At 56.6% G+C, this 13,620-nt stretch overlaps 6 protein-coding genes and 2 non-coding genes across 8 annotated transcripts in view; 5 read left to right on the forward strand and 3 right to left on the reverse strand.

Moving 5' to 3' along the window:
* Positions 1-1,220, forward strand: part of VDBG_07247 (folylpolyglutamate synthase) — a gene marked incomplete at both ends in the record, with an annotated part of 1,598 nt that extends 378 nt beyond the window's left edge. Inside the window, one exon of the mRNA XM_003002630.1 lies at positions 48-1,220. Coding sequence (XP_003002676.1) covers positions 48-1,220 — 1,173 coding nt within the window. The remainder of the gene's footprint in view (positions 1-47) is intronic.
* Positions 1,221-1,274: 54 nt separating this feature from the next.
* On the reverse strand, positions 1,275-2,880 carry VDBG_07248 (folylpolyglutamate synthase; the record flags this gene model as incomplete). Its single annotated transcript, XM_003002631.1, has 3 exons — positions 1,275-1,525; positions 1,580-2,768; positions 2,854-2,880. 3 exons carry the CDS (start codon positions 2,878-2,880, stop codon positions 1,275-1,277), a joined length of 1,467 nt encoding a protein of 488 aa, XP_003002677.1.
* A 526-nt stretch (positions 2,881-3,406) lies between these two features.
* On the forward strand, positions 3,407-5,099 carry VDBG_07249 (aldehyde dehydrogenase; the record flags this gene model as incomplete). Its single annotated transcript, XM_003002632.1, has 2 exons — positions 3,407-3,465; positions 3,644-5,099. The coding sequence occupies 2 exons, from the start codon at positions 3,407-3,409 to the stop codon at positions 5,097-5,099; spliced, it is 1,515 nt and encodes a 504-aa protein (XP_003002678.1).
* A 900-nt stretch (positions 5,100-5,999) lies between these two features.
* On the reverse strand, positions 6,000-6,070 carry VDBG_15151. Its single transcript has one exon. It is a non-coding gene; the product is annotated as a tRNA-Gly (tRNA).
* A 272-nt stretch (positions 6,071-6,342) lies between these two features.
* Positions 6,343-6,416, forward strand: VDBG_15152. The gene has a single exon. It is a non-coding gene; the product is annotated as a tRNA-Ile (tRNA).
* Positions 6,417-6,623: 207 nt separating this feature from the next.
* Positions 6,624-7,384, reverse strand: VDBG_07250 (predicted protein; the record flags this gene model as incomplete). Its single annotated transcript, XM_003002633.1, has 3 exons — positions 6,624-6,781; positions 7,009-7,188; positions 7,258-7,384. 3 exons carry the CDS (start codon positions 7,382-7,384, stop codon positions 6,624-6,626), a joined length of 465 nt encoding a protein of 154 aa, XP_003002679.1.
* A 249-nt stretch (positions 7,385-7,633) lies between these two features.
* On the forward strand, positions 7,634-8,894 carry VDBG_07251 (RTA1 domain-containing protein; the record flags this gene model as incomplete). Its single annotated transcript, XM_003002634.1, has 4 exons — positions 7,634-7,855; positions 7,992-8,046; positions 8,100-8,461; positions 8,523-8,894. The coding sequence occupies 4 exons, from the start codon at positions 7,634-7,636 to the stop codon at positions 8,892-8,894; spliced, it is 1,011 nt and encodes a 336-aa protein (XP_003002680.1).
* An 837-nt stretch (positions 8,895-9,731) lies between these two features.
* VDBG_07252 (SpvB domain-containing protein) overlaps positions 9,732-13,620 on the forward strand; it is a gene marked incomplete at both ends in the record, with an annotated part of 5,106 nt that continues 1,217 nt past the window's right edge. Inside the window, 2 exons of the mRNA XM_003002635.1 lie at positions 9,732-11,708; positions 11,783-13,600. Of these exons, the coding sequence (XP_003002681.1) occupies positions 9,732-11,708; positions 11,783-13,600 (3,795 nt within the window). The remainder of the gene's footprint in view (positions 11,709-11,782; positions 13,601-13,620) is intronic.

Consider the following 13,620-nt stretch of genomic DNA (forward strand, 5'->3'; position numbering starts at 1 on the left):
TTAGGACACATACAGAAAAAAAAAGTAAGGCAGCTCGTCAAAACCAGCAAGAGCAAATACCCTTGGGCGGCGCGCCCCTGTACGAGACCGAACTTTTGCGCGCTACTTATTTCGACGTCTGGGACCGCTTCACGGCGAGCGCGCGGGCCCGCGGCGAGCCGGACGCCGACGGCCCGGCCTCGAAGCCCTTCTACTTTCGCTTCCTCACCGTCATGGCCTTTCACGTCTTCCTCGGCGAGGCGTGCCGCAGCGTCGTGCTCGAGGTCGGCATCGGCGGCGCCTACGACGCCACGAACGTCGTGCCCGCCGAGAGCGTCACGGCTGCCGTCGTGATGAGGCTCGGCGTCGATCACGTGGGCATGCTCGGCGGCATGAGGGAGGAGATTGCGTGGCACAAGGCGGGCATCATGAAGAAGGGGCGGCCGGCGTTCACGAGGCTCGTCGAGGAACGGCCCTCGGTCATGGCCGTCTTGAGAGAGAGGGCTGTGGCGCTGGAGTGCAGCGAGCTCGTCGAGGTGAAGGACGCCGACGTCGAGGCCTGGGGCGGCGTCGAGAGCGGGCTGCGGGGCGAGTTTCAGAGGTATAACCAGGCGCTGGCGGCGCTGGCGGCCGAGGAGCACCTCTGCGCGCTCGAGGGTCGCACGTCGGCGAGGAAGCTGTCAGACGTGAGGCCGAGCGTGCTGGAGGCTCTCAAGAGTGCCTCTCTGAGAGGCCGCCACGAGAAGAAGAGCGATGCGGAGCGGGGCATCAGCTGGCTTCTCGACGGTGCGCACACGACTGACAGCCTTGAGGAGACGGCCAAGTGGCTCGCCGCTGAGAGACAGAAGCAGCCCAAGGCGGGCATCGTGCTGCTATTCAATCAGCAGGAGCGTGAGGCAAGCGAGCTGCTGCTTCACTTCCTGGCGACTTTGCGCAAAGAGATTGGCGATGCCGACGACAGACTATTCAAGGCTGCCGTCTTGTCGCGAAACGACGCGAAGAGCGACGAGGGAGCTCCCGATGCTGACATTACTGTGCAAGAAAGCTGCCGCGAGGCCTTTGCGTCAGTATATCCAAGTGTACCAACACACATCACGCAGAACCTCACATCAGCCATTGAACACATTCGTGGGTTCAGCACACCAGGCGACAAGACGGAGCAACAGACGGTGTTGGTGACGGGCAGCATGCACCTCGTCGGGGGTGTCATTGGGCTGCTGGAGCCGGAAGGTCTAAAATAAATCTACCACCTCGAAGAGAAGAAAGAGCCACATCACATACACCGGGGGAGAGAATCACAGGGCCTCAGCACCCTCGAGAATGCCGAGAGCGCCGCCCACAAGATGCAGACTCCCCGTGACCAACGCCTGCACAGGCTCCTCTTTCGAGTCTCGCCCGAGGTTCTCTACAAAGTGCAGGGCTTCCTCGATCGTGGGGATCACGGATATCTTGGCGGCTGGATCGAGGGCCTGCCACTTTTCGGCAAAGCTCCGCTGCACAGTCAAAGCTTCGATGGCCTTGGGATCGTACTGGTTGTTGACAAAGTCTGGAGCGAGTTAGCAAATGGAGCCAGCGGAATGCGAAGATTGACATGACCAACCCTTCTTGTACCCCGTCGAGTAGGTGACATTGGTACAAAAGACGACATGGTCAAACGAAGTACCGTCGGCACGTTTGATGGTGTTGTGAATGCCATCCAAAAAGTCGATCGCCTCGGTGCGACCCTGCTGGTTGAAGACAAGTGCCCTCTTTCCTGGCCTCTCCTTCGTCTCGCCGGCGAACCACTGCGATGCCATCTTGAGACTGTCCGTCGTGTGCGCGCCGTCGAGGTGCCAAGTGACACCTTCGGCAGGCTTGACCTCACAGCGGCCCCGCCACTCGACCTGCTCGAGGCCGTCCACGAAAGCCTGCGGCAGGGAGTCCTCCTGTCGCTTGAACGACGGGTCGATCTTGGCGAGCGCCGCCTCGGCCAGCGCCACGGCCAGACTGGCGTTTCGCTTCTGGAACAAGGCATCCGGGCGGATCTTGACACGCTCCAGCCGCGGGTCGACGCCGACGACGGTCAGGTTCACACCCTTTTCCACGGCCCGCTCCTGCAGCACCGCCGCGGCGCCCTCGACCTGCTCGACGGTGAAGGCCGGGGCGGCCGTCTTCATGATGCCGCCCTTGTGCCACGCAATCTTCTCCACCGTGTCGCCCAGCGCAAAGACGTGGTCGATGCCGAGCGTCGAGATGCCGGCGCCACAGGCAGCTGAACGATATTGGTCGCGTCGTATTCGCCCCCAATGCCCGTCTCGAGCACGGGGCAGTCGACGCCCTCCTCCATGAAAGGCATGCAGCGCCAGCAGCGTCATGTACCGCGCATACACGGGCTTCGTGCCCGCAGGCAGCTTGTCGATCTGCTCGCGCGAGCTCTCGAGCCTGTCCCAGACGTCGAAGAAGTAGCGCGCAAAGAGCGCCTCGGCAATGGGCTTTCCGTTGACGCGGATGCGCTCGCGCACGGCGACGAGGTGCGGCGAGATGAGGAGACCCGTCTTTCGGGGCAAACCGGTGGCGGCGCGGTGGCGGGCGAGGATCGAGTCGGCGAAGGCGCAGGTGGTGCCCTTGCCCTTGGTGCCGGCGACGTGGATGACGTTGAGGCGGTTCAGGGCGGAGGGGGTGTAGCCGAGGCGGGCTATGTAGGTGCGCATCTCGAGGATGGCAGCCTCATCGGGACGAATACCGGCCTTGCGGCGGGCTTCGACGACCTCGAAGGGGGTCTGGAGGGAATTGAGGGCGTCGATGGCATCCTGCTTGCTGTCAGCACGTGGAGTTCGTGGTTCGTGGACAGAGGAGCCATGTGAGGTGGTGGGTGGACGGCGGGGAGGCACACACATTGTAGGATCTGGTGGTGGTAGCCATTGCGCGTATCAGGGCGTGCCTTGGTGTGAGGGTACGGGGGAGGATCCGCGGGACTCGAAGACACACATGATGCATCAAGGCAACGACGGCTGATGCAGGTGCAGGTGCGAGTCCAGAGGCAGGTGCCGGTGGAAATGCAGGCAAGTGGAGGAAAAGTCGTGGGGAAGTCGCTATGCGCGTCGCGCCCGAAGTCGGATGCAGCTTCCTTCCTACCCTTGGTGCCTTTCTTCAATAAGGTACCTACCTACCTTACCTAGGTACCTACCTCAAGACAATGCAGGGCAGGTATGGCGGGGTCCTGGTGACTGCCGGGCGGGTGCGACCGGCTGGCTCCTTCCAGTGCACCCCTCCTGCCCCTTTGGGCCACCATGCTGCACCACCTGCCCGCTCTCTTATCTCTCGACACCACAGGCCCGAGATGTGACCCCCCTCCTCTTCGCCTGCTACAGGCGGCATAAGATTCTCACTGCAGCCTACATAGATGTTTCTTGGTACTGTCCTCTTTTTTTTTTGAAGCCTGCGCACCATGACCGATACATACGAGCTGTGGGTGGGCGGCCGAGAACAGCCGGGCAATGGCGACCTGTAAGCCTCCGTGTTCATAGGTCCTCGACCTTGCTATCGAGCCACTCACTCATGCTCTGTAGCATCCCCATCGAGGACCCTGCCACTGGAGACATATTTGCGCAGTAGGCGACTCCATTCCCATACACTTGTCCTGCAGACCACTCAACGTTGAAAAGCTCACTACTCATGCTCTCAGCTGCCACTCGGCCTCCGCCGCAGATGTCAATGACATCGTAACAGCCGCTCACGAGACCTTCAAGTCAGGCGTCTGGTCAAAGGCACCCCGACAGACACGCGCCGATGTCCTCGATGCCGCCGCCAACCTCTTGGCCACTGCCATGCCGCAGCTCATACCGCTCGAGGTCCGCCAGACTGGCCGTGCCATCCGCGAGCTTAACGCCCAGGTCCCCACCCTGACCAAGTGGTTCCGCTACTATGCTGCCCTTCTGCGCACTGAAGAGCGTTCGGTTCTCCCTACCTTTGGCAAGCTGCACAATTGGGTTGACCGTGTGCCCCTCGGTGTCATCGTCCAAATCACCCCTTTCAACCACCCGCTCCTCATCGCCGTCAAGAAGCTCGCGCCGGCTCTGGCTGCCGGCAACAGCGTCATCATCAAGCCCAGCGAACTCACGCCGTTGACCACTCTACGGCTGGGGGCTATTTTGCGTGAGGCTGGTCTTCCCGACGGGGTGCTTACTGTTCTTCCCGGATACGGCGCCACAACCGGCAAGGCGCTCGTCGAACACCCCCTCGTGCGCAAAGTGGATGTGACGGGCGGAACAGCGGCTGGCCGAGCCATCGGAGCCATTGCTGGGAAGAACCTGGCCAAATTCACAGCCGAGCTTGGCGGCAAAGCACCGCTCGTCGTCTTTGACCAGGCCAACGTTGATGTCGCCGTCAACGGTATCGCCTTTGGCTCCTTCATTGCTAGTGGACAGACGTGTGTTGCCAGCACGAGGATCATTGTCCAAGAGAGCATCTACGACGAGGTATTGGCCAAGCTTCAGACCAAAGTCGAGTCCATCAAAAGACGTATGGGTGCACCGAGTAATTCTGAGTCTATGATGGGGCCACTGGTCTCCGCGAAGCAGCTGAAGAACGTCGAGGATTTGGTCAACGATGCGGTTGTGAACGGCACGGCTGCCATACTCGCGGGGGGCCGTCGCATGACAGGTACGGGCTCGGTCGACGGCACCGACTTTTCCAAGGGCTACTACTTTGAACCCACGATTCTAGGCGCAGCTAGTGGATTGAAGGAGCTTTTGGCAAGTCGCATCTGGAAAGAAGAGGCCTTTGGCCCGGTCATTGTGGTGGCCAAGTTCAGCACGGAACAGGAAGCTGTCAACCTGGCCAACAACAGTGAGTTCGGTCTCGGTGCAGCTCTGTGGACCAAAGACCTGTCTCAAGCATTCCGCGTTTCGGAGCAAATCGACGCTGGCATCGTATGGGTGAACACGCACCACCGCAACGACCCGAGCAGTCCGTGGGGGGGAGCCAAGGGGTCCAGCGGCGTGGGCAGCGAGAACGGCCGGGATGCTTTCTACGCGTACACCAAGATGAAGAGTACGATTATCAACTACGCCTCGACGGAGGAAGCGCTCGCCGCCGACGATTGGTTCCGGGAAGGCACTGGAGATGTGAGGTATGGATAGTTGGAGACTTGAACCAACATTTTCCCGAGTCTCCTGAATCTATAAAGAAATACTCCTTGCTCGCCCCATGTACTTGCCTGCCTAGACTCGGATCTTGAGAGACGGACGATCCGACACGCGCTACCTTCCAGCAAACGATGTTGCGAAACAGCACGCATACAGCAGGCCGGAAAACACAATGAAACCCCGGTAACCCCTCCCCACTGTCGCACTGATAATCTCACCTCCTATGGGAATGCCTACCAGGCAGGCCACCGCAGCGACCGTGAACGCCGTGGCGTGATATCGCCCATACTTGCTCGTCTCACACAGCCTGCCAATGCACACTGGGCTTATGCTGATATTGTTGCCGCTGCCGAAGCCAAACACGACGCAGAACATGACGACCCCCCCCCCTCCCCCCCCCGGCATGGACGAACCTGCCGGCAGCCAAATATCAGGAGGACATGCCAATACTCTATTCAGGTTACTTGGTGTAATTGCCATCGTGTTGGTGAGTCCTACCAGTGCCAAGGCTTAGCAGCACCACGGCGGTGACGCCGCATACGCTACCGCCGAATACCAACCAGCGCGGCCCGTGCTTGTCAAAAGAGAAGCCTGATGTAGATGCTGCCGCAGAAGAAGCACGGGAAGACAAAGGTCGAAAAGATCCAGGCGATCTAGCCCTCGGTATCGTCCTTCAGTTGATTCGCGCTGACTTACTTTGTCTCGTCCAACGCCAGCCACCCTGCCTAGCGCGACGAAAGCTGATGGAGCAGACATGAAGCTCATGAGCCTAGAACAAGGGAAATCTACATATCTTGACCATAAGATAGCACCCTTCTCACGGTACACAGCCCCTTTGAAAAGCTGAGCAAAACGAAACCACCTGAACCGAGCCCACAGGGACAAAAGTTGAACTGCGTGAACTGGGAATCGAACCCAGGGCTCCCCGATGGCAACGGAGAATTTTACCACTAAACCATTCACGCTTGTTATCCTGAGCGAAGGCTCCTGGATCGATGCAACGGAAACCGACGCGTACCATCATAAATCGCGCGGGGGCCCAATATCTGGTCTGGAGTCGTCGGATCGCGGTGGGTGGATGAGGGCAAGATGTGGGGCTCGAGTCATGGTCGCATGGGCCGGCCCTTTGTCTCGATCTCTCCACATGGAAACTTTTCTGCATCTTCGGGTCCGTCTGACGCGAGCGGTAGCAACTCCGACGCCATAATCTCAACCTCCAAACGTCTCTTCATCAACTGGTCGGTTAGCTCAGTTGGTTAGAGCGTGGTACTAATAATGCCAAGGTCATGAGTTCGACCCTCATACTGACCAGCGATATCTTTTGCTAGTCTGCGAGACTTTTTTTCTGGCCTCCATGGCGGTGATGCGCACCATTTGGTCGCAGGAACGGGACAGTCGAGGGGTAGTATTCGTTGTGGAGCACGGACATCTCTTTTCCGGCTCTCCTGGGAACGGGCGTGGACAGTTCCATTGATCTGTCTTGGGATCTAGCTCAGCAGGCCAAAAAGGCTGAACCTGCTAAATGTGCGTACTGTCGAAGTGCTCCGTTGGGCCCGGCTCGGCGCTGTCGCACTTGACCCACCAGTGCCACAACTTCGGCGTCTTCAGGTTCCGACACGGCATGCAATTACGGGCCTTGGCGACGGGGGCATGCCGGAAGCTGAACATTGTGATTGCTGGCAGATTTTGTAGTCGTCAGCCAGAGACTCGTCATGGGCTTGTTGCTGCGTGCCTCCTCAGTATTGACCACTGGACATGGTATGGTCTGTAACAGCACCGAGTGAGTGCTGTAGAAGGAAGCGGCACAGCATTGGATCAAGGGCTCAGAGCCGACGAACACGACTCCTGGAAGACCACTTCAGCCTAGGAGGAAGCTGTAGTTTAAGGTTTCATGCCAACGTACGTCTTGGTACGAAAATTGATCTGCTTCTCGGTAGGACAGGTGCATGGTCGTACGTATGGCAAATATGCGTCCTGGGCTGTGCATAGAAGCCACTGACCAGGGATGCGTCTGACAACAGTCGAGCAGGCGAATCAGCGACGGATTGAAAAGTGTTGCCTGGAGCGGCCCTCGTCTGAGACGCTGTGGCCTTGTTCGTCATCAATCTGTGAGTGCCAGGCACAGCAAAAGTTTACGAAACGGGAGGCTGACCGACGCGGTACGCAGGGCAGGGGACAACCTCGCTGCTGCGCCGCGCCAGAGTACTGACGCAGTCTAGCCTGCTGCCGAAAGTGGTGTTAGTCGGATGGCCGTGATAGGCCAGCTCGCCAATTTCCATCGTGTCGTGTAGTGTTGTCCGTCTGAGAGCATCTTGCATGCATGGTGGGTTTGCATCCAATTTTTGGAATCAAGCCTAAGAATGCCGTGGGACAGCGATGGCACATTCTATATTAGACATCTTGTCTGCCTGCCTTTGGATGGCTTCGGAATGGATCAACTCAGGCATCATACTCAATTCGAATCCGTTCATTACCTAGCCAACCATCATACGTATCCAGGTTGGTAGCTTGTTAACTTTAATACAACAATGTCCGGCTCAACAACAGCGACGAACGTGCCGAGCGCGACTTCAGCGGCGGCAGAGCCCTCCTGCACGACAGCAGTGCCCGGAAAGTACGGAAGCGTTCCGTATGACGCCTGTAACTCCAACTACAACTTTGAGCCAGACTTTGCGGCCAACTGCGCCTTTGCAGTGCTCTTTGGGTTGACTCTGGGCGCCCACTTGGTGCAAGCCGTGACCTGGAAAAAGGTACGCGAGCTCATCACTTCGAGTCTTGTGGACGCGTTGGACTAATCAGCCTAGCGATTCTGCTGGGTAGTGAGCATGGCGGCCCGCGTGGGAATGCACCGCGTTTGTCCTCAAATCAGCCGGTGCGCGGGACCAGCAAAAGCAGATCTACGCCATCCTGGGCCAGCTGTTCTTCCTCCTCGCGCCCTTGTGTAAGTATGCCATCCCCAAGGGATCCTGTATCGAACTAACGGACTCGATGCAGGGATGAATGCCTTGGTCTACATGACCGTTTCCAGACTTGTGTACTACGTCTTGCCGGACCGCAGCATCTGGAACCTGAAAGCCACCCAGCTGACGAAACTCTTCGTCTGGATCGACGTGCTCTGCTTCCTCGTGCAAGCCGGCGGCGGCAGTCTCCTGTCGGGCGATGACATGGAGATGATGCGCATTGGACAGTACATCTATGTTGCCGGCTGCGCCGCCCAGTTGTTCTTCATCGTCATCTTCTGCGCACTGATGGGTCGACTGTACGTCAGGATGCGCGAGGCTCAACGCTTTGACCTCAGGATGACGCTTGTAAAGTCACTCTTCTGGGCCTTGCTTGCCGTTCTCGTCCTCATCATGGTGAGTTCATCTTTGAATTAAGCACTTTTATCGCACAAGCCCTGCTGACATGTACATGCAGATTCGGATCGTCTTCCGTCTCTACGAGTTCAAGCCGGGCTCGGACTTCGACAGCGAGATCCTGACGAATGAATACTATGCGCTCGGACTTGACGCGCTGCCGATGCTGCTTGGGCTTCTGTTGCTTAACGCAGTGCATCCCGGATGGGTGCTTCGTGGTCCGGACAGCAAACTGCCCCGAGTAACGAGACGCGAGAAGAAAGAGATCAAGCGCCAGAAGAAGGAGGCCAAAAAGGCAGCTAAGCTGACGGCGAAGGAGGAAAAGAGGCAGAAGAAGGCGATGAATATGTTGCACGTTAAAGAGGCTCAACGATCGTCAGACACCTTCGAGATGAATGAGGCGTCGGAACGAGGCGATGCCCAGGTAGTCTGACGAAATGTTTGCTTCTCCGTCCATAACCCACATCAACTATACAGATAGAACTCAATTGCTTTGACTGAAGCCTTGAGATCATTGTTCGGGACTGACCCTGGGACAATGTGCCCGCCAAGCTACCTGGCTCCAATGTCGGACTCACAGTAAGACCACCCTCGCCGCTCTTGGTCTTCCGCGATTAATGGAAACGGAGGTGAGAATTGTGCAAATCTTGCACGCACGAAAAGCGACGACGGCAGCAACCGTTAGATCGAGATCCCGGTCCGTTTCCGAGTGTCTGGTACAGTGTGTGTCTACAGGGGCTGACCTTCTGCAGGTCGCTTTCAGCTGGATGTGCGAGTGATGAGACCGCGACCCCGCCCTTCTACAACCAACAGCTCGCTGACAGGATTGCTGAAAGAAAGTTTATTTTCTTGACATATGCAACTCTTCGGCACTTCCTATGAACCTTTGTGGATCACATGCCACACGTAAGTGAAGGCTGAATTTCTTGATCCGTCTCACCTTCAGCCGCACATCCCACGATGACAGCTCAGTGTGACCAGACGCCTCTCACCATGCGCTGGCCAGCCTTACCGAAGTACATGTGAAGAAAAAAGTATATGGTACTTTTAGGTGGCGTACGCCACAGCTGAGCCCGTCATCCGTTTGAGCTTCAATGATTTCAGGGGTTCACGAGCCAGTTTGACCCTCTGCTGACTTGACATAATCCTACAAAGCTTCATCGTGTTTCAGCGGGATACGTCGCTCAAGTCAATGTCTACCAGCCAAAACTCAACAACCCTTCATTTACTCAGGGGTCAGGATAGTCAAGTGCAGACACATGACTAGCCCATGGCCATCGAAGGCGATCCAAGCAAGGCCGCGGCCGGCGTCGGGTATGGTCTGTTCGGCGCTCCGGCACAAGGCTCTCGCTCAGCCGGCCAAGACTTCTTTGACCTATCCACCCTCGGAAGCACCCTCTCGGCCTCGTCTGCTCTGCCTGCCGCGCCATCCATAGTCCCGCAAAAGGAGGGCGGTGCCATTTCTGGCCTGGGAGAGAAATACAACGTCAGCTCAGCCTCCGGGACTGGGTCATTGTCGGTGCCTATCCAGACATCGCCCGCCAGGCGTGGTATGCAACCACAGCTCGCGCTTCAGTACGACTCAGGCGCTGGGAACAGCGAGTTCGGCCTCGGGTGGCAATTGCGCGGCGGCGCTTCCATTACGCGGAAGACATCCAAAGGCTTGCCTCGATATCACGATCCCGCTTCCGGCCCGGAGTCCGACGTTTTTGTCCTCTCTGGCATGGAGGATCTGGTGCCTGTGTTCAAGAAAGACGCATCAGGGGTATTTCTCCAGGACTCTGCGGGCAATCCCGTCACCGAAGAGTCCGTCCGTGGCAACCATGTAGTGCGGAAGTATTTTCCACGCAGTCGCCAGACTTTTGCTCGCATTGAACGCTGGACGAATCTTGAAAGCCGGGACGACGTGCACTGGCGCGTCGTGACTGAGGAAAATAGCACTTTGGTTTTCGGCTCCGATGCCAACTCCAGAATATTCGACCAGTCAGCTGCGGTCGACGGCACTATTCGCATCTTTTCATGGCTTCAGTCTGAAACGTATGATACATACGGCAATGCCATGGTTTTCACCTACAAGCAGGAGGACTCGGCCAACGTCAGTGGCGAGGCAGCACATGAGGCGTTCCGTACGCCTGAGAGCCGGGGGGCCAACCGATATCTGAAAACCATTCGATACGGAAACACGATACCCAACCGATCTCTAGACACCTGGGCTGCGTTCTCGGCATTCGAACTGCCCCAGGACTCATGGAAGTTCTCCGTTGTTTTTGACTTTGGGGAACATAACGAGAGCCTTCCCAGCCCCGTTGAACTTAGTGCCTGGCGGTCAAGACTGGATCCCTTCTCGACCCACCGGCCGGGTTTTGAGTTACGGACCTACAGACTCTGCCACAGGATCTTGATGTTTCATCATTTCACTGAGCTGGGCCAAGAACCTTGTCTCGTGTCCTCAATGGAGCTCGCATATCGCGAGCACCCATCACTGACGGTATTGACATCTGTTCGTCATTTCGGACATTCTTTTGATGCCGCCTCAGGTACAATCATCTCACGCGGCCTCCCACCACTCGAATTCTCCTACCAGGAGTTTCCTTTAGATCAGGAACTCGAAAGATTAACCCCGCGAGCGGTGGACGAGAAAAGCCTCCGTAATCTTCCTGTTGGCCTTGATGGAAGAGACTACCAGTGGATCGACTTAGATGGCGACGGCCTCCCTGGAATACTCATGAGGTCAGAAGCCGCATGGTACTACAAACGCAACACCAGCGCCAACAACGTACAGGCCGGGACAGAGCCACCTCTGGCCGTTGCCCGATTTGGAGAACTGGAGCTGATCCGCACAATTCCGTCAGCGTCTGAACCTGAAATGTGTCACTTTGGTGATGTGACGGGTTCTGGAAAGCTGAATCTCATTCAAACAGCACCCTCAGGATGGGGATACTTTGAACGCGAAGCGGATATTGACGCTGGATGGACCAATTTTCGATACATGGCCAGGTTTCCCAATGTTGATGCCTCGAAAGATAGCGTCAAAATGATCGATCTCACCGGAGATGGCTTACCAGATGTTCTAATTTACGACGATGAAGTCCTGACATGGTACCCTTCGCTCGGCGAAGAGGGCTATGGAGATGGTGTCTCTGTTTCACAGCCTGCCTCGGATCGTAGTTCCCCAATCTGCCTCTTCCAGGACACGGAACAAACTCTTTATCTGGCCGACATGTCGGGAGATGGTCTCGCTGATATTGTTCGAATACGAAACTCTGATGTCAGCTATTGGGCCAAATTACGGCTACGGTAACTTCGGCCCGCATCGTCCAGATGGACGGCGCACCATCTTTTGACTACCAAGATGCATTCCATCAGGGAAGAATCCGCTTGGCAGATATTGACGGCTCTGGAACGACCGATCTCATCTACCTTTCAGGTCAGGGGTTGGACCTGTACATGAATCACTCTGGCAACCAGTTCTCTGCCAGAAAGCGGCTGCCGCCAAGCTTCCCAATTGATAACACCTCCGTCGTCAGTGTCGCGGATCTTCTGGGAAATGGAACAGCCTGTCTCACTTGGTCGACAAGCCTTCCCGCAGAACGTCGAAGTATTCAGTATGTAGACTTCACAAAGGGCCGTAAACCGCATCTTCTCAACCGCTTCGTCAACAATTTGGGAGCCGAGACGGTGATGCGATATGCGCCATCTACCAAGTTCTACCTGGACGATAAGCAGAGCGGAACCCCTTGGATCACGAGGCTTCCCTTCCCCGTTCACTGCGTGGAGCAAGTGGAGACCATTGACCATGTCAGTCACAGCCGATTTGCGAAACGATACAGCTACCATCATGGATACTTTGACGGTGTTGAAAGAGAGTTCCGTGGCTTCGGCCGAACAGACGAGTGGGACACTGGCGTCTTCGAGGCAGCGGCGAGTCCCCGGATGAGCAACGAGGATGCTGCTTGGCACACCCCGCCCGTGCGGACGTCCACATGGTTTCATACCGGAATGTTCGTCGACGAAAGGACCTGGAGCCGCCAGATACAAGCCGAATATTTTACGGACTATGTGCGTGAAGGGCTTCCGAGTTCGCCATCTCATGGTGCCTTATTACCCGAGTCGATCAATCCGTTCGATCCAGAGGAGATTAACATCCTGAGGGAGCGTTTCCGGGCACTTAAGGGGAAGCTTCTTCGTAAAGAGGTTTACAGCGAGGACGGATCAGATTCATCCCACATTCCATTCGCCATCGAAGAACACAACTATTCTGTCAAGGTGGTACAAGACGTCCAAGACTCCCATCTCCACGCCGTCTGCACAGTCCAACCCCGAGAAACCGCAAGCTATTACATGGAGCGGGTCACGGGAGATCCAAGGATCCACCATACCATGTGTCTCGATATCGATGATTTTGGGAACATCCGAAAGGAGATAAAGATTGTTTACGGTCGGCAGCCAGGACTCACCACCCTGACGGGCCCCGACAAGGCGAAACAGGAATCGACACATATCTTGTATTCGGAGAACAATATGACCGAAGCAATCGACGAGGGCAATGACTTCAGGCGGCCAGCCGTCTATAGCACGCGTACATACGAGATTTCTGGGTTTCAGCCAGCGGGCAACGCCATGCAGTTCTCGTTCGCAGACTTCGCAGGCGAGAGCAATGACTTTTCTCCCCTGACATCGCTACAAGAAGTTCCCTTTGAGGAAGATCTCAATCTCACGTCACGGCAAAAGAGACTTATCAACAAATCCCGTATCGTATTTCGCAAGGATGACCTGACTGGAATGCTTCCTCCTGGACACCTCGGGAAGCTAGGCCTCGCTGGCGAGAGTCATACCCTCTGCTACACCCCTGGTCTTTTGGTCAAGGCTTTTAGACGCTTCAGAACCGACGGAACAGAGGAAGCGCTGATAAGTGACCCAAAAATTACCCCTGGCGGCCTTGTAGAAGGATCACGACTAGGCTATGTGGACCTTGAGGGCGACGGGTCTTGGTGGGCAAGCGCGGGAACCGTGAGGTACTCTGAGACATCCACCTCCGACCCAGCCTTGGAGCTCTCTCAAGCCAAGAATCATTTCTTTGAAGCAATTGCGTTTCTTGATCCGCTCGGCCATGAATCAAGGGTTTCCTACGACTCTTATGTCTTGTTACCATCATGGAC

This window comes from Verticillium alfalfae, genomic scaffold (genome assembly GCF_000150825.1).
Source record: "Verticillium alfalfae VaMs.102 supercont1.9 genomic scaffold, whole genome shotgun sequence".
Classification (NCBI taxonomy): domain Eukaryota; kingdom Fungi; phylum Ascomycota; class Sordariomycetes; order Glomerellales; family Plectosphaerellaceae; genus Verticillium; species Verticillium alfalfae.